This window comes from Esox lucius, chromosome 14 (genome assembly GCF_011004845.1).
Source record: "Esox lucius isolate fEsoLuc1 chromosome 14, fEsoLuc1.pri, whole genome shotgun sequence".
NCBI classification, from domain to species: Eukaryota; Metazoa; Chordata; class Actinopteri; order Esociformes; family Esocidae; genus Esox; species Esox lucius.
Window position 1 is genome coordinate 7,773,860 of NC_047582.1, and position 18,983 is coordinate 7,792,842.

The following is an 18,983-nucleotide window of genomic DNA, read 5'->3' on the forward strand; positions in this document are numbered from 1 at the left end:
TTAGCTTCCTGTTTACAATAGGGAGGGATTTCGTTTGCTGATCCGTAGTTTTGTGATTGGTCAGCATACCGGAAGTATGTACAACAACAATCGAAGCTTTCCTTTCATCCTGTATTAGCCATTTCTGAAAACCAACAATCCGTAGTTTTACCAATCAGTTGTTCATACCTGTGAGGAATTATCAAAATATAATGTAAATCCAAAACGCGTTCCTAGTTGCCGTACTCTGTAGTTTCGACGAGGTTACAGTGTAATCCCAACTGTGGATCCGACGGCAATGCACTGTGAAAATGTTGCGCATTCCTTTAACGCATAATTTCCCTTATAATTGCATGCTCCGCTTGATGAAAATTCCACTAAATATAAACCAATAACTAAGATCTAAAAAAAATATTTCTGTCCTGCTTACTGTGGTTGTGTTTTAACAGGCATCCCAAAACGTACTCTTTTTTCCCCCACAAAAGTCAGTCAGCTCTGAAAAGGGTCAACATGAAAACATTTTGTGAAGGGTAAAAAATGTAGTTTTCAAGAGCCAGTGTACCAACCCGTGGACTCTTTAAAGGTGATATTGTACCCTTCAGTTGGTCATAACCAGAACTCAGTTCTATCCGGAGAAAATGTTTCTACAGAAATGACACTGATGTGTCCTGATAGATCTGATTAGGTTTATTGCAGCACTGCCACGAATAATTTGTGTATTTCTTATAAGCCTGAATATTCTCTCATGGTATTTAATTATTAGCTTCTGTATAAATATTAGTACTGCTTTAGTGTATCACTTAAATATTTTAGTGTGCATCACTTAAATATTACACCAAAACACACTCAACAGTAACACTACACACCACTTTTGCACCAAAAATGTTAACGTTTATTATGATTTACAATTTGTAAATTGACTTTTAGCTTTGAATATCCAACAACTTTATTGCATGAGAAAAGAAAACATGAACAGTCATTCAGAGTGTAATTTTTTTGGCAAAACAAAATAGTACATCACCTCTGATTATGTGCTTTAGCATTACAGTGATTACAGGGGAAAGTAGAATGAGATTTAAAAAAAAATATACCAACACCACAAACCTACAGTAATAATTTATTTTTTCCAAAGTGTTCATTCAGTCCTTCTCAGACCATCTCTTCATTACAAAGCAACCAACTTACCTGATAACAATTAAACAACAAACAGCAGAGCAATGTATCTATCTATTCTTATATAATCTATTTTCCAATGTAAATATTTCTCATTCTAAAAGTTCTGTTAAGGTTATAATTCCTTTACTTTCAGAGCACACATAGAATAGTGTAAAATTATACACTACAGCTACCAACATGTGACCACAGAAATGTTCATATTTACTTCAGAAAACAAACCATTTGGGTCAGTATACATGCAAGGAAGGGAAGTTTATAATACATTTGCAGTAGTAAAAATGAGAATTACTCTTTCTGACCTAAATACAGGCATATAATTAAAAAAAATCTAAGGGAGTAGTATTAAAGTCCATCTTTAAGTGTTTTTATCATCCCACATATGCTAAACTTGCAAGTGATTATCTTTGTCAAGTCAGACAATATTCAGGATCTTGGGTTTAAATTAAATACATAATTAAAATCTGTACAGTACAAATTCACATACATTATCCTTCAGAGGTCTCCCTCTCTCTATCTGATAACCAAGTGTCCCAGCCACATTCCTACCAGCAAAGAAACTGTGCCCATCAATTAGGCATCCACTACAATAACTCTAGTGACTGAATATTTACATCTTGTTTTATACACCAGAAGTTGTGATAAATCCATGGTCATTGTTTTGATTGTGTTTGTTTTAATTCTTTACAACAGAAGTCACTAGGTTTGTTAAATACATTTCCCCTAGTTCCTGCTTGTGTGCATGTAGTCTAGCCTCAAAAAACTTAAACTGAGGTCACAATGTAGGACCCGCTTTCTCCGGCACTTTCACCTTTAGAGTCTCTCTTTTTTGCACTGTTGGTGACACTAACTGGTGTGGGTATCTGTGAGGGTCGTGGTGGTGCGGCACTGTCAGCACTGCTCTTCCTGGGGCTAGGGGTGTAATTGAAAGGGCTAACCCTAGCCGCCACGGCGCCACTGGGTGAGCTGTGTTTGCTCGAGTTTGAGGAACTAAAAGGTGTACGTTCAGCGACAGGCAGTTCGTGGACCTCTGGGACCATGCTTGGGTTGCTCTGAGCAGGCTTGAGGTCGGGCACCTTCTTATCCAGACTCTCACTGCTCCTAAGCAAGTTTAAATTAGTCTCTGAACCTAGCCTACGAGCATTTACACTTTCATTTGAGGACTGTTTGGGATGAGTCTCACTTGTCAAGAGATCAACTGATGGGATTTTGACTAGAACGCTGTCAATCACCGGAGGTGTGTTTGCAGTTGGGGATTTACCCGATCTTGGGCTGTTAATGGGACAGTCCTCAATCCTCACCCAGACATCTTCTGTCTTGGAAACTGGTGGGCTCATTTGTTGCCCTATGGCCATGCTATTACAGTCCACGGAGGAAGAATCGTGGCCTTCAGACTGTGACATTTCACTGTCTTTCATCTTCCTCCATGTTCCTTTTAAAGGGTTGCCGTCTTTGCTATGTGGAGACCGTTGGGCTGGACTGAGTGGCTGTCGTTCATCCTCACTTCTGCCCTTTTCACTTGACTCCGAGGAGGCAGAGAGGATAGAAGAGGAGCTGCCAGTTCTCTTCCAGGTGCCAACCCTTGGGAGGGAGGAAGAGTGCTTGCTCGTCTCGCGCTTCCATGTTCCTGTCCTGTTAAGATTAGGAAGCCTGGACGGGCTTTCTGAATGGGATCTGGAGATATCGTGCTTCCCTCCCTTTTGAGGTTTACCATCCCCATTTTCAGAGGAGTTTTGACTCTGAGGTGACTTTTTCCAGTTGCTTCCTTGACTTCCTTGATATGGTAGAGTCAAGGACATATCTGGCAAAGAGGGGCTTGAAACAGGCGTTTGAGACTGGCTGGTGGACGATGGGGACAGAGACTCGAATGAGGCAGACTCCTCCAATTTCCTCTTCAGTGTTGGACTAGGTGTCTCTTTGATGAACGTTGACTGTCGAACTAGGCCGGGTTTCTCCGATCTGTCAGACTCACTTCCACTAGACTTTGTGGATGGCGCCGTGGACAAATCTTGCTTCTTAGAATTGCCAGCTACTCCACACTGATTCAGACTTTTGGAGGCAGACTCACTCCTAGGGATTCCGCTAGTGCTTCTAGTCAAGCCAGTCTGCTTGGGTGGCGTTTGCTGACCCATTGGTCTTCCAGGTGAAGTGTAGGACATCCTGCTAGAACCAGAAGACTTAGTTGACAACGTGCTTGGAGAAGCAGTGCGAGGTAGTTGGGATAATTTGTTTGAGGAACCCAGACCATTTCTTCCAGGTGACACAGAGGTTCGACCGGGTGACTGCATGGGTCTGGTTGTCAAGGACTGTTGAGCTGGTCTGGACGGTGTGGAATCTCTGGATCCAGAACGTGATGAAGCTTTGCTTGATCCCGATTGAGATCCAGGTTGATCCCTGGCGGGACTAGGGTCTGATTTAGTAGGTGGTTTGATGCTTCTGGGTGAGTTACTGGAATTCTGCCCTTGGGTGGGGTTAGTTTTTGAGACTGACGCTGGACCACGGGCTGGAGGCTTCTTTTGGACCGGGCTAGTGCTTGGAGAACTGCTTCTAACACCAGGGACATGGATCATCGTCCTCCCACGAGAGATCATCGGTACACTAGGGGCTGTTGGCCTCTGCTGTAGTGAGGCTGGGGTCTCAGCACTAGTACGAGGTTTTCCTGTTATGAGACTTTTGTAGACTTTTTTCCCCCCTTTTAGAGCTTTTGCTGCCTCCTCTTCCTTTTCTTTCTTTTTTGCTTCTAAAGTGCTCTTTTCACCTGGTTTTAATATACGGGGGCGACCTCCTTTGTCAGAAGAAGATTTATTATCATCTGAATTTAAGGGTAGGTGAAAAGGGGACCCAAGTGATATCCCAGATTTGAGGGAGAGAATTGAGTCAGAGTCAGATGAACCTTGTCTAGAGAGGCTTGCAGCTGCCTGGTGCAAACTGCTGACGATGGAATTGGCCCCCTCTTGGATTGCCTTCCAATCAAAGGACTCAGAGTCCGGCGATAAGGCTTGTTCAGAAACTGGACTATGTGTATCGGTGAGATCCAACATGAGATCTGGCTCTTCAGTTAAAATGCCATTTATACTTTTCTCCTCAGTGGCATCTCCTTGGTCATTCCCGCCTTTATTTCGGGCTGCCTGTTTCTTCTTTTTTGGCATTGCTGAACTGATGCACTCTTGTAGAAGGTCATCTTCTGAATCAATGCTTAGCGAGCTGAGTGAACTGTTTCTTGAAAAACACACAGGGGTGTCTTCAACATGAAAGGCTTTTGGTGCATAACCAGAGGCTTGGGGTCTGGTAGGAACTTCAACCTGAGTTACATCCTCTTCTTCCTTTGGCTGGAGGTCTTTGTTGTTGTTCTCTTGGTCAATGTCACTTAATGAGCTGAGAGATGAGTTTCTAGAGAAACACATGGGTGTGCCTTCAATAGAAAACTTCTGCTTTTCATCTGGCACTGGCCCCATGTTTTCTTTGGATGGTTGAGGGAAGACTGCCTGCTTCTGCTGCAGTGGTTTAGTTGGAGCAGTCTGTGGCACATTTGCCCTGTTTGACCTAGCAGATGGCTCTCCGCTGTGTTTGGTTGAAACTTTTCTTGGGTCCTTGTCTCTTCTTAGCTCAGCCTTTTCCTTGGAGAGGTCAGGTTCATCATCCTCAAAGTCCAATGAGCTTAGTGAGTCATTGCGTGAGAAGCAATAAGGTGTACCCTCTATTGGTGTGTAATGATGTGGTGAATCGAAAGCAAAACCTGGCCGTGGCCTCTGCTCTGCATTTGGTGGTTTATCTGTGAAATCTCTGGAGGCCATTTTTGTCTCTAGCATTTTGGTTTCTTTGTTTTTATCAGAGTAGGAAGAAAAATTCAATGGAGGTTGGGGTTTCTTAATCATTCTAGCTCTGTACTCACTACTCTGTGGCATTGGTTTAACAGGGGACGTGGGCTTCTTCTTTTCAACGTCCTGCTGAACTAAACTAACAGGAGAAGCTGATTGGTGTTGTGGCTCATTCATTTTCTGTACTCTAAAGGGCTTATGGATTTTACCTTTTGGCATGGCGGAACTGATACACTCTGCTAAAATATCATCCCCTTCAGTTTCTGCTGCAGCAGCTTGTGTAGCAGAAGAATTAACACCTGCATCATTTTCCTCTGTACTTTTCCCTTCTGGAATAGTGTCCCTCCTTTGACTGGAGGACATTTCTACACGGGGAGAAGCACAGCTTTCAGCATTGGCCAGCTCATTTGGGGGTGAATCGATGGTGAGGTCGCTGAGCGATGTGGCTGTTGAGAAATTGATAGGGGTTCCCTCTACACAGTAAATCCTAGGCATGTCCTCTCCATGCGTGAAGTTCACAGTTTTCTGTTGTCCTCTGGATTGAGTAGGGAGTAATTTGTATACAGGAAGTTGGCTTGGTTTACGGGCAGTAGGTGGTGGTATTCTAGAAGTTGTGTTGGAAGGTGATTGCTTTTTGGGTTTTCTCGATGACTTAGTTGGCATGGCTGAGTTTATGCAAGCCTCCAATATTTCTATATCATCATCATCAGAGTCATCCAAAATGTCTTTTTCTGCCTCACCAGGTGAATGCTTCTCTTGGCTTGGGGGTTCTGAAATGTCATCATTCTCATGCTCGGCCTCATTTCCGTGGTCGTCTTCATGAACAGGAGGCATTATTTTTAGCTCATTATCTTTCTGAATGTAAGGTTCATCTAAGCTTAAAGCACTGAGACTGGAGGAACAAGAGAATCCATCTGGAGTACTCTCTGTTGCAAAGTGTAAGAGAGTGTCATTATCCGGAAGAACCTGGACTTTCTGAACAGCAGCATGTACAGCAGCATGTCTTGGAGCCATGTCCGCCCTCGGAGGAGGTGGAGGAGGCACCTTTTTGTGTTTCATTGGGGGTGGATGTTGATGTTGTGGGGGTGGTGGTGTTTTGCTTCGGCTCGGAGGCATGGTCTGACCAGGACTGTCAGGCAGATCGCTGGGACTGATAATTCCACTGGGCATCCCACTGCACAATTCACTCTGTATAGAGCTAGCGATGGAATGGCTCTCAAAGCTGTCCAGGGAGCTTACAGATGTGCATCGACTGAACATGAGGGGCGTCTCCTGCACATAGTGTTCTGGTGGACTTTTCGGGGTCTGGGCTCCACTTTTGGATGGGGACTTCGCTCCAGATGAAAACTCGACAGCTTTGTGATGCCTGGATCCATCTCCATGTCCTTGACTATGCCTTGGAGGCTTCATTCGGACATACTGCACAGATGACTGTCCCTCGGTTGTGCGTTGTTCTTGGGCATGACCACCATTGGACTCTTTCTCAGAGATGGGAAGAGTTGGGTAGTTACTAGCAGCGTTTGCATTCCTCTTGCAGCCCTCCATTTCATCCTCCTCTGAAGACAAGGATGATAAAGAGCTACCCCTTGAAAAACAGATGGGTGTGTCCTCAACACAGTACGTCTGCAGTGTCTCTTGATTGACGGTAGGTTTGCATGTTGCGTTCTTCTGGCCTGGTCGAGCTGATCTAGTTTGAGCCGAAGAGGGATGTAGTTGCATTTGTCTCCCTGCATTTTTTATGGATGTTACTGAGGACGTGGAACCATCTTGGCTCAGATGATCTTTCACTGAGCTCTGAGTAGAGGATGACTTCGAATGACTAAACATGGATTTTTGAGAGGACGAATCAGAGTATTTCAGACTGTAATCAATCGGTTGTTCAGCATGATGTTCCTCGTTGTACTTAATGCTGTAATTGGTTGGCTCCTCATCAGTGTAATCATCAACAGCTTGGCACATAGTCTGGTTGTTAATCTTTTTGTTAATTCCTTGAGTGGGACCGGCATTGCTCTGATCTTGTTGGTGTTGGTTGGGGTTGCTTGATCTGAATCCCTGTATAGGATAACCAGGGCTTTGAGATCGCACAGACCTCTGATCTGTCCGTTTCATTTCCTCCATGTGCTTGGGCCTTGCCCACCTTTCATTTTGGCTTGGACTTTGCCGACCAGAGTTCAACTGCTCATCTGAATACTTCAGGCTGTAGTTGATGGGTGTATCAACTTCTCCGTTATCATCTTCCATGTGGTTTGCATTGTGGATCTTATGAGCAAGGTCTGCCGGATATTTCCTATAGACGCAACACTTCCCATCGTCATCCTCAGAGTACGAGTCAACGGATGGCTTCATCTGGCCTCTTTTGCCATAGCCATCAATGCTGTTGACACTGTTAAGGCTGTCATTGGACGCCCTGTATTCTAACTTGGGCATTGGACAGGGTCTGCCTGAGTGATCAGGTTTAGTGTAAGGGTATACATTTGAATGACCATGTGCTGCAGTGGAACGATGAGGGTCTTGATTAGGGCTCTCTGGTGACCGGGCATCCAGGCCAGTCAGTAAGTGAATGCTGTTCACCTCCTCCATCACCATGGCGATCTGCGCTGCTGTTGTAGCGGGCATCTGCATTCTTTTAGAGTCATGATTCTCTGAGTGGAAATCCCCAGGGGCACCTCTCTGCCGGTCTCTGTCCTGGCTCCGGTCCCGTTCGGCCCTGACACTGTCTATGTTCCCCCTTGGGTTCTCTCTGGCTGATGGGCTTGACAGAACTGGAGTGTTCACATAAGGGGAGCGCACAGGCACACTGTTTGGGCCGAACCCATCTGATCTTGAAACACCATCGTAATCGCTGTAGACATTTGGCTTGTGCCTGCTTGGTTTACCCCTGTGAGACGCTTTGGGGCTTAAATTGTCAATGTTGTCGAACGTCTCCGAAAGGTGCTGAGAGTCTAGTTCCTCGATCAAGGCTTTCTGTTTCCTAACGTGTAGAGAGGGAAGGCTGGATCCAGGCGACATGATGTTGGCGTCCTTGTATTTGGCCGGCCTGTTGGCCATGAGGTTCCTCAGTGCTGCCGCGCTGCCCATGGCAATCATCTTGTGCTTGGAGTGGATGAGGTTCTTCAGCATGCTCACAGCACCCATGTCCCACAAGGCCTCCTGGTCCTTTGCGTTGCGGGCAGACAGGTTCCATAGAGTTCCGCACGCATTGCTCACAATAGTCAAGCTGTGAGACTTTAGATGCTGCAGGAGTGTCTGAAGACAGCTGTTCTCTCTCAGGATTTGCCTACAGAGAAAGAAACATTTTCTTGTAAGTCTCAAAATGTATTAACTTTTACAGGGGGGAAAAATATCAAAATAATCCTCAAATTAATCACGGTTGATTTTAGAAAACATACCTATGATCTTCATTTGTAGCAATGAGACTAGACACATTGCGCAAGATGCCTCCTCCACTTTCGATGATGGCTAGGGTGTTTGTTTGGCTTCGGTACGTCAGAGTGCTAACCAGAAAGGCCAAAGCACCCTCAACAGCACAGATGTCAGCTTTGTTTTCAGTGCAGTGAGCTGACAGGTTCCACAGGGCACTGAGAACACTCTTCAGAGTAGACTCCTTTTAAAACAGTTCAAACCATCAGCCAATTATCATCATCATCAGTAGGCAGGTACATCTTACTAGAATTGGTATGAAATCTTGTCATTTTGATACAATCCCAAAATGAAAACGTGTCTCACCTTCTGTACCTCCAACGCACACTCCATCAGAGCTCTGACGCTGCCAACCTCACGTAGAGTCTTCTTACTGTTCACGTCCGCACGCCAGGAAAGATTCCTAAGCACACTGGCAATGACCTGCTGTAGATCCTCACTCTCAGACTTCAGCTGAGCCACCATGGCCCTCATGCATCCCTTCATGGAACACAGTGTGGCCTGAAGATAGAAGAAAGCCAAAGATGCTTATTATTACACTGAAATTGTAAATGTTATCAACCACAATGATTCAGGTATACTTTTAGAAGTAACCTATACTTTCAGTTGTGGTGAAAAAATAACATTTACTCTAAAGGCAGTTATCCCAAAGCAATCAATCAAATCCCCTGCACTTGTCCTTTTTACAACACAAAGTACAATACATCTTTTCACCATTTCACCAAAACAGCAAGCTGTAAACCTGAGGTAACACCAGATCAATAGAAGAAACTTGCTTTATTGGCCACATCCCCGAAGGTGAGGTTGGTGAGGGCCATGCCAGCGTATCTCCTCAGAGTGACACTGTAGTGGTCGCTGGTGAGGCCGTAGATTTCACAGTCCACTTGGAGCAACTCCCCTATAGCCTGCAGACCCCCTGGAACACACAGCACAACAGGACCAATGTCCATTAATAATTCAATGAGTCTACCCCCAATGAATGTTTTAATGTGTGTGTGTCCTCAGCAAGGCACAGAAGTGGAAATTGCATAAGAGCCAACATTTTTACAATAATGAATCCATACACCCCCCCCCCCCCCCCCCCCCCCCCCCGACCCCGTAACTCAAAGCAGCCCGGGTCTCTTATGGTTGCTAGGTGACAAATATATCTTCAAGTAACAAAGATCAAACCAGTATTCATGTTCATGCGTTATCAACTGTACCCAAGAGGAGATAATCAACCTGGTTATTTAGTCCCGATTGCAATCTTTTTTGAGCGAAGGCTTACCAAGCTCATTCATAGCGTGTCTATGCTCCTCATCAAAGGACAGTTTCATTAGGACACACACCGCCGGGCAGATCTGATGCTCCACAGGAGAGGGCACTGGGGTATTACACACAATAACAAAAACACAGATTAAAGATTAACCAAGCCAAAACATCCAGTTACTAAATATTGTCCTGTATTACTTAGGAATAACCATATCCTAACCAAAGCATGCAGTACAAGTGAGTTGGACCTTACTGGGGTTTTTGTCCTGGTCCACTCCTCTCTCATGGCTCTCCTGCCACTCCCAGCAGGTTTCACAGTAGACCCTGATCTGCTCCAGGAGGTGCAGCACTCTTATCTCCCTCCGACCCCGCTTATCGTCAGGCTGAGAGTGGATGATGTTATGGAGGGCAGCGCTGGCTCTTGCCCTTGCCTCCTTGCTTCCCCTCGAGTTCCCCAGCAGTACAGAGTCCTTGAATTAAAAAGGACAACACACTTTGATTTTGGTAAAACATTTTTGTATAACAGACACTTCACACAGAAGGTACCACTTGAAAATACTAATAAGACAACTTATTTCCAAGACCTTGTCGTTGCCATGGAGGAGCTGGATGAGTAAGGGCAGGCAGCCGGACTGGCGCATGGCGATACAGCTGTCCTGGGAGCTGGACATGGCCAGCAGGGTGCGGGACATGTCGTCCTTGTCGTGGGTCCCCAGCATGGACAGCAGGGAGTACACCATCTCCACCTGTAAAGGCCCGGGGTCACAGGTCAAATACACTGATGTGAGGTCTGAGACATGCTTAATAACAAACACCTTGATGATGTGTTGTCTGAAACATCATAAAGGTGTTTCAGACCACACACAAACTTGGGATTATCATCACACTTCTTAAAATACTACATTTCTCATTCCCCATTGTGGACATGCAGGCAGATGCCCTGTGGTTTATTATTAACAGGGGTCATATTGATGCGGTTACCTTGGTACCGAGGTGACTGGTCAGTCTGCGGGGTACAGGGTAGTTACCTCCACCCAAACTTATTTCACTGGCAGAGTCCTGCTCCAGGCGACTGCTTGAACCCTGGATGAACAAATTACCACCACTGTTAATGTTTTTGCAATTTTCATTCCCAATATAGCAACTTGCTAGCAAAAGCTTGGCCAAAGTCCTCTAACCAACATGGCCAGTCAGTCCAACAGAGGAACGTTTTATTATCACAATAGCAGCAGCGGAAACCAAGGAACCCATCAGTCTCTGGGGCTTGCGAGGACTGCATGTGTGCTGTCAGACTATGCAGAATCATCGTCTACAAACTCCCAAATGACTAGGCATTAGGATGTGATACTGATCCCTTTAATCACTCTTGGGTCAGGCATGTATGGAAGGTGTGGTAGTCTCACCTGAGAAGATCCGGTGATTGGCCCACTGCTTTCCCCGGAAGCCTGGGCTCCCTCACTCTGGCCAACCTGGTCATGGTTGCTCTGTGTGGAGCGAAGAAAGAAGGGAAACAGCAGTCAGACCACCAAACAGAGGAGAGCAGCAAACTATTCATGTAGTGGGCTAAATGAGGGACAAGAGGAACTGAGAATACAAAACCTGTCACCTGGAAGGAGGCAAGAGGAGGCAGAATCAGTTCACAAAGACAAAATAAAAATAAGTCACCGCAGGCCAAGGGAAAGGAAGCAAAAAGGGAGAGCCAGAGAGCAGAACGGGAAGTGAGAAAGGAAGAAGACAGGAGATTGAGAGTGGCAGGACAAGACCACAAGAGACAGATTGAGAGTAGGTAGAAAGGGAGAGAAAGATTTATACAGGGTTTGAGTCACCAGGGTTGCTAAAGCATCTGCAGAAGCATCGGGCCTCCTCATCCCTGACCTACATAAGCTGTAGCTCAGCCTGCAGGATTACAGTCAAAGAGGGGGAGGGAAATTAAATGTGTCCAATGAGATTCACCCACTCATGAGGAGGAGCAATACAAGCGAGCCAGCACCCACGCAGGTCAAAAGACAGTAGTGTGCACACACACAGCACAACATTACCAGCACCAACAGTGTATGGGCCACCAAACAAAACAAGCACAAGAGAACTGCCTTGCATACAGTGTCGTTGCACTGACACGCAAACGCACCGAACCCTGACGTCTTGTTGGCTGGACATCCAACAGCAACAGAAGGTCGCTCACTGGTTGAATGATTGACTGCACACGCTATGTCAGCTAACTGCAGTCAGCTGTGCTGCAGTTGAACACATTCCAACCTCACTCAAAATTAGATAAAAGCACTTGAAGCCTTTGAATATTTAATGTGAGGGTGAACAAGAGAAAGCCTATGGTTGATTTCACCCAACCTGAATCGGGGTCAGAAGCGAGATGCAGTCGATGCCTGGAAGAAACTGTGCATTTTGCAGGGAGCCTTCCCGTATTCCAGAGTTCCAGGGAGCCACTGGTAACGCTGCTCGTTTAGGAGATGAGCAGAACACTTCAAACGGATTGGGTGAGAGAGGATTGGCGTGTTCGGCTTCAGATAATCGCCACGTGGGATCAGTAACAAAGCGTCATTGTACACTGGTCTATGAGATGCCTATCTGTTATGGAGACGTAGGCCACAGGTTACACGCAGGTCCCAGTGGCGAAGTGACACCATCATGGAAAACCGAGGATTAAAAAGATATCAGCAAAGGGGAGGGCTGACTCTGACACGGGACGACACTCTGATGTAAGCAGCTTTAGGTTCTGTGCGTAACTAAAAAAGCCACCACACTGTGAATACTGGATGGCATCAGTCAGAATTGTAAGAAAATGTAAGAAAGTGCTGCCAGAAACAAGAGGGAGGGAATGACGGTAAATACTTTATCGGTTGGTTTTCCAAACCAGATTATGGCCTGGACTAAAACAAAAACATCCCTTTAATGATGTTTAGTCCAGGACTAAGACTAATCTGGGCCTAGGAAACCATCTAAATGTAAATACCAGTGTTTGGGACATTACTCACAAAGAGCAATATTAGATATTGTTCATTACTTACTCCAAATGTAACTAATTATTTGCTACTTAAGTTGTACTGAATAGGCTAAGCCAAGAAAAGACAGTGGCTCATCACAGAGAGATCTGATATTTTGAATGAATAAACATTTGAATGGTCTGGCATCATTAGGCTACACCTTGACCAACCTGGATTAGCATACCTAGCAAATTGATTGATACAAGTAATCAAATAACCGACAAACACAAATCAGAGGTGCATTTCTTTAGTCGCATTTATCATAAGGCTCTTAACTACAAATGAATGGTTGTATCAGTCATTTCAGTATAAATTCTGTTAGTGGACTGCCTGCATTTTTATGTTGGGATTTTTAATTTTTCAGTTTGCATCCAAGCCAAACTGCTTTTTTTCCCTTTTTAAAAAAAATTATTATTATTAGGTTAGGCTGTACCTTCAGTAATTAATTAATTAACCTACATTAACTTACAACATATTTCCCAACTGCATGCACACAGTTCTGGGGTCAGCATATATTGCTCTAGCTTGGGATAAATTGTTACAGAAATATTCAGTAATAAAACCTGAATGCAACAAACCAATTAGGTTTTACTATTTATGTGAAAATATTATTTTGAATGTAGCGTAGTGTACTGGGCTTAATATGCACATTAAGGGAAGTGGAACTAAGACTAATGTGATGGGTCCCGGTGCTGGTGTCTGTAGTGACCCTCACCTGAAAGCACAGAACATTACTCACCAGTACATAAGCCACATGAGTCTTGTATGACATATATAAAAAGCTAACATTATATTACTGTCCAAACGATTTAAGGAGGAAATTAATTAGTTAATAAAAAGCCTGTACTGTAAATTTTTAATGCTACCTATTCTCCAGGCCAAGCTTCACCAGCTGAACTTGGCAAACAATAACAGCGACGTTTGGATGATTCAATTTGGGCAACAGTAAAAGTTCAATAACAGGACTCGTCAAGACAAGTTTAACTGTCGTATCACCACAGTCTTCATTCAGGATTTGCAGCTCCACTTTAAATGGGTTTTTGCAACAGAAATCAACACAAATGGCTGTGAACCCTGACTGAACTTTGGCTGGTTAGTATCTTGGGAAGGAGCTAAACCGTCTCATGCTTGACTGACTGGTATCCCCAGCCATTGCATCTTCGGTAATGTTGGTGTTAAAGAGTTCGGGTGCTTAGCTTCGGCAGTCAAAGAATTTTCACACGGAAGCCTTTCTCACTTCATTTATGATTTTTACAAGCGCTGCCTTGGAAAGGTCGCATTTTACTTCCTCCATGTTAATGCTTTGCTTTGCGACTAGATAGCTGGCATGAACAGTGCACACACACTCACTTTTAGGTGCACAGAATTGTGTAAAAAACATCACGTCATGTGGGCTGCAGCCGTAAAGGTAGAATACTACAACAGAGTAATCTCATTCCCAGACCTCTGCCAAAGTGTGCCAGGTACACAGCAAAACAGACTAGGGACTAGGTTAGAAAAAAACAAGCTTTATGGATAAACATATCTAGGCAGGATTAAGGAGAAACATTTGATCCATAACTGAAATATTATTACTAAAACTGGAAAAGTCATTACAACGTATTATTCTGTCGTGTTCCCCCCCGACACATTTTGACGTTATGTCTGAGGCTGCTGTGAATCAGCCCTACCTCAGCCTCCGCAGGTTGAGACTGCAAGTGCTGCCGTATCTTCAGCATGTCCTTCTCAATCTGCTGAATGCGAGCGACCCTCACCTGAAAGCACATTCATAGGAAGCAATCAGTAAAGGTGGACAATGACCAGATATGACCATGATCAACACTGATTGAACAAAAGATCCCGTAGAGGCAGAGTATGTTGTTGTAGTTGTTGAACTCGTCCATTTAATAATGTCCTGCCCACCACCCGCATTACCTCATCCAACTTACCCATTAGCCTTCTGGTCAATCTGTCCGTTTCCAATCTGTCACTATAATAAGATCAACAAGTAACCCTAGCCATGACATACAGAATACAGGGCCTTATTCTGTGTCCCTTGTTATAAACAGGGTGGTTCCATCCCTAAATGCTGATTGGCTGACATCCGTTGAGACACCAGGTATGACAAAGCAAATATTACGACTAATTGTGTTGGCAACCTCTTTTTAAAAAACGACCCCTCTCCCTCGTCACAGCTCTCCTCACCTGAGCCCTCTTCTCCATATCCTGGCAGGTTCCCAGCTGCTCCTCCATGGCAGCTCTGATCTGCCTCGCCTCGTACTCCAGTTGCCGACGGGTCATGTCCGTCTGCAGGGAGAATTGCTGCAACAGCAAACAAAAGGGGAACATCAGAGCAACCATCAGTCGTGACCAAACGGAGGCATTTCCAAATATAATGCAGAGGACTTACTCATAAATCATTCAAATGTTGGCATTGTTGGCAGATGGTCTTTTAACCATAGCCTGGTCTTCATCAGATTGTAAGTACAATATCTGCAGGACTCTTGCCTAGAGGGCCCAAACCCACTGGAATAATGCTGGAAGACAGATATATGCTTACATTCTCGGTTAGTGGTAGGCTGTCGATCCTCTTGGTGAGATTCTGCAGCTGTGCGTAATACCAGTCTTTCTCTTTCTCCTCCTTCTCCAGCTCAGCCATAAGCAAGGACCTGACAGGAAAGAAAAACAAAACGCTCTAAAATACAGACATGAAACAAAGACCAAAGGCAAAGACGCACAATGCATTGACATACCGGAATAACCAAGGCATCCTGTCTGTGAATAATTCCAGGAATACATTGTACAACCTAACAATGTTAGAATGAACATGTGAATTATCAGACGGCACCATTTTCTAGCCAATGTTGCTGGGGAGAGGCCAACGCTCATCAATAAGGTTACGGTAAATCACAGTGCATAGCCAGGAATGTTTTAGTCAACACAAACGCATAAAAACACAGTGGACGCCAGTAATCACAATTTGACAAAGATGTTAAGAAATGTGAGAAGTAAAATATTTTCCAGTAAAACCTGTGTAAATAGGCAACAACTGGTGTTGAAATGTGTTGTAGTACAAGCCAAGAAGGTCACCTCTCCTTCTCTAGCTCCTCCAGGTAGCCAGCGGTGTCTCTGCCTCCGTTGGACATCCCTCTCCGGGGGAAGGAGCCCAGGGAGCCCATTGGACTGGGGCTGGGGCTGCTATCCCCAGACCGCCCGGAGCCTGAACCCTGCATAGAGGGAGGCTTAGGTCTCAGCTTCACTCCTGGGTAACTGTTGGGATCCAGGCTCATTTCTAAAGGAGCAACAAAGAAATTGAGCATATTTAGAGGAGTATTTGTGTCACTAAACTAATTATGCCACCTCATGTGCTTGTAACCACCTCTTGCTCTTGCTGAGACACAAACCTTTGAATTAAAAGAATATGATTAAACCTTGATTTTTGGCAAGTCAATTAAGAACACTTCTGAAGTTGACAGCCTGGCATGAGTCAAAAGGTGTCCTGATAGTGCACAGGCTGGGATTAAAACAGGAAGGACAAAGTTACTAGTTGAAAACTAATATAACAGCAAACAGATTGGGAAAACCAAGTACATGTGCTAATAAGCTGAAAAATCTAGGCTCAAAGAAATACATTAAGGAGCACAATTCAATTATGGAGGTTGAATGTTCTCTCTAGTATTGACGGACAGTAACAGACTTTTCGGGTATGAGAGATACTTTAAAAAAATAAACATGCCATGAGTCACCATTTATTTGTTTCACCCAGGGAAACTCTCCTTTCCCCTGTCCCATTTCCCCATGGTTTTCTGTTAGCGTACCTGGGTAAATACTTTTCTCTAAAGAGAGCCCTAAGAAGTCCGTTTTACATTTTCCCAAATTCAGTTCACAGTTGTTTTTCTTATATCAACCTGTATTACAAAGACACAGAAAAAATGCAGCCCATTTCAATGATTCAATCACATAAGTTTATAAATAAAACATTTGGAAAACTATATTCTTTGGTGAAATTGTCCTTGAATAGCAAACCTAGCCCTTTCATTGCACTTGCAGCAAGAGGAATGTGTGGTCTTTGATAAAGGTATCCTAGTGGTGCTGCTATGTTAAGGAAATTACCAAGCTTGTAGTGTTTCATACGTGTGAGACTTGTTTATGAGATTCTGCTGTGGAAAACATGAGAAATGCTTTCACTAGCTGAATTACATGATATTACTGCAGCTGGGACACTGTCAAAGAAGTAACCTGATCTTTATTTTCTTAATCAATTAAAAAGTTCTACTAGATCCAAACACAGAATTGCATTAATCCCCAAGGTATTTACAGCAGTTGGCTTGTTGAGTTGCACAGTGCATTAAGGCATCAGTAGTTATGTGTGATTACTAAATATGAATTTAAAACAGCATAAACACTACAATAACAGGAACTTTAATTTCTGTGTAGAAATTGGACGCGTGCCTAAAATTTTTGTTGCATATGTGATCTAAACTGTCATACAGAATAGCCCAGTCACAAGAGGACACCTCAATACTACATGGAGAGAAACCCAGGGCATCAATGCAGTATGACACCAGAAAAGGGCAGTGGCAAAACAGAGGTGCAGCATGACACAATGTCAGGTGCAGACACGAACGACAAGCTGGTAGAGACCAAACAAATCAGGATTTTGGGATAAAGAGGAGGATACAAAACTAAGCCATGGATGTGCTTAAACTGGGGGACCATTAACAGAATGCGACCAGCAGAATGACCGCTGTGTGGAGGACAACCGGCCTACCTTTCAGTCTTTCCAAGAGATTGATTTGTTCAGATGAGTCAGTAGAGTCTTCTTCGATGCTTCCTTGTAGGTGTTTTAGCACCTCCTGGAAATAAAAAAAGATGGGTTTTTAATGTACTGTTTTTCAATAATGGCACTCAAGATCTAGAAATATTAAATGACTCCTATCTTCATGAGGTGTTTATGGTTTATGTTATTAGGTAAATCACAGGCATTTACCTGAAAATAAATGTGTACAAAGCCAGCCAAATATCCAAAAGTAAAAAATAAAAAAGCCTTGGTAGGATTTCTGAAGTGTGTCTTCGCTTGATTCTAAGTAGCCTAGCCATAATCCAACAAAATAGATTGAGTGATTATTATCTATAAACACATGGCCTATGCCATGCCACTGAAACCAATAAAACATGAGGTTTTCATCCTTTTATTGTTCAGTAGCCAAAGGCATAATCCTAAATCATATTAACAGCCCATGCTAAAACGCCATGCTAGTTGTTATATGTTTTAAGCTCCCACTTTTCAATATTTTCATGCTTTATTTAAAAGAAGAGTGTGGAGTCTTTGGTGTAAGAGCAGTGTGCTTGATTAACACCTATGCTATAGCAGTACACCTGGTTAATTCAAATGAGGAACCTTTATAGCCTAAACTACTCTGAGTGTTTGAGCAAACGTCAAGTGTGATTAAATAATATAGTTTGTCTACACTTTAAGTTACATTTTCAGCTCTGTTGCACAAAAAATGAAGAGATGTACTTGTTCTATGAATTTGGGATCTAACCTATTGTACCTACACTATATGAATTTGGGATCTAACCTATTGTGCCTACACTATATGAATTTGGGATCTAACCTATTGTGCCTACACTATATGAATTTGGGATCTAACCTATTGTGCCTACACTATATGAATTTGGGATCTAACCTATTGTACCTACACTATATGAATTTGGGATCTAACCTATTGTACCTACACTATATGAATTTGGGATCTAACCTATTGTACCTACACTATATGAATTTGGGATCTAACCTATTGTGCCTACACTATATGAATTTGGGATCTAACCTATTGTACCTACACTATATGAATTTGGGATCTAACCTATTGTTCCTACACTATATGCATGTATTTTTCTGACGGAAGGGCATAATGAGCAACGGGCAGAATTGCAAACTCAATCATGGATGTTGGCCAAGAAATGCTCTCTTACTTGGTGGAGCGAGCAGCGTGATAAGAAGTAAAACGTTGCATGGCAATCAGTGCATCGGAGAACACATCTACATCTTTGAAATTGGGAGGGGAGGAAAACTGGATACAGTTGAAAAATACTTCGGAAAAAATCAAAGAAAATATGGAAACTATTTCTTATTTCCCAGCACTAATGGCAAAACGGTCCTGATATTTGTCTCTAGCGCCCAACATCTCAGCATAGAGGTGGAGAACCTGTGAACTGTGATACTGTTTGAAGGACAGGGTGAAACAGAGAGAGGAACAGAAAGACTAAAAAAACATCCATCCTCTTCCTTTGATATGCCATCAAATAACTCCCTTTACCCCACCCCCCACCCCCACCTCTCCAGCAGCCCAGAAACCCG

The 18,983-nt window shown here is 43.8% G+C and overlaps 1 protein-coding gene across 4 annotated transcripts in view; it reads right to left on the reverse strand.

The window, feature by feature from the left end:
- Positions 1–848: 848 nt before the first annotated feature.
- Positions 849–18,983, reverse strand: part of apc (APC regulator of WNT signaling pathway) — a 40,276-nt gene continuing 22,141 nt past the window's right edge. For all 4 annotated transcript variants that reach the window (XM_010903103.5, XM_010903104.4, XM_020053397.3 and 1 more), the window contains 14 exons: positions 17,391–17,475; positions 15,710–15,911; positions 15,180–15,288; positions 14,825–14,941; positions 14,311–14,394; positions 11,045–11,125; positions 10,623–10,724; positions 10,226–10,387; positions 9,895–10,111; positions 9,658–9,753; positions 9,167–9,306; positions 8,697–8,891; positions 8,360–8,574; positions 849–8,247 (listed from right to left, as the gene is read on the reverse strand). In XM_010903103.5, coding sequence (XP_010901405.1) covers positions 1,917–8,247; positions 8,360–8,574; positions 8,697–8,891; positions 9,167–9,306; positions 9,658–9,753; positions 9,895–10,111; positions 10,226–10,387; positions 10,623–10,724; positions 11,045–11,125; positions 14,311–14,394; positions 14,825–14,941; positions 15,180–15,288; positions 15,710–15,911; positions 17,391–17,475 — 8,136 coding nt within the window. In that variant the 3' untranslated portion in view covers positions 849–1,916. The remainder of the gene's footprint in view (positions 8,248–8,359; positions 8,575–8,696; positions 8,892–9,166; positions 9,307–9,657; positions 9,754–9,894; positions 10,112–10,225; positions 10,388–10,622; positions 10,725–11,044; positions 11,126–14,310; positions 14,395–14,824; positions 14,942–15,179; positions 15,289–15,709; positions 15,912–17,390; positions 17,476–18,983) is intronic.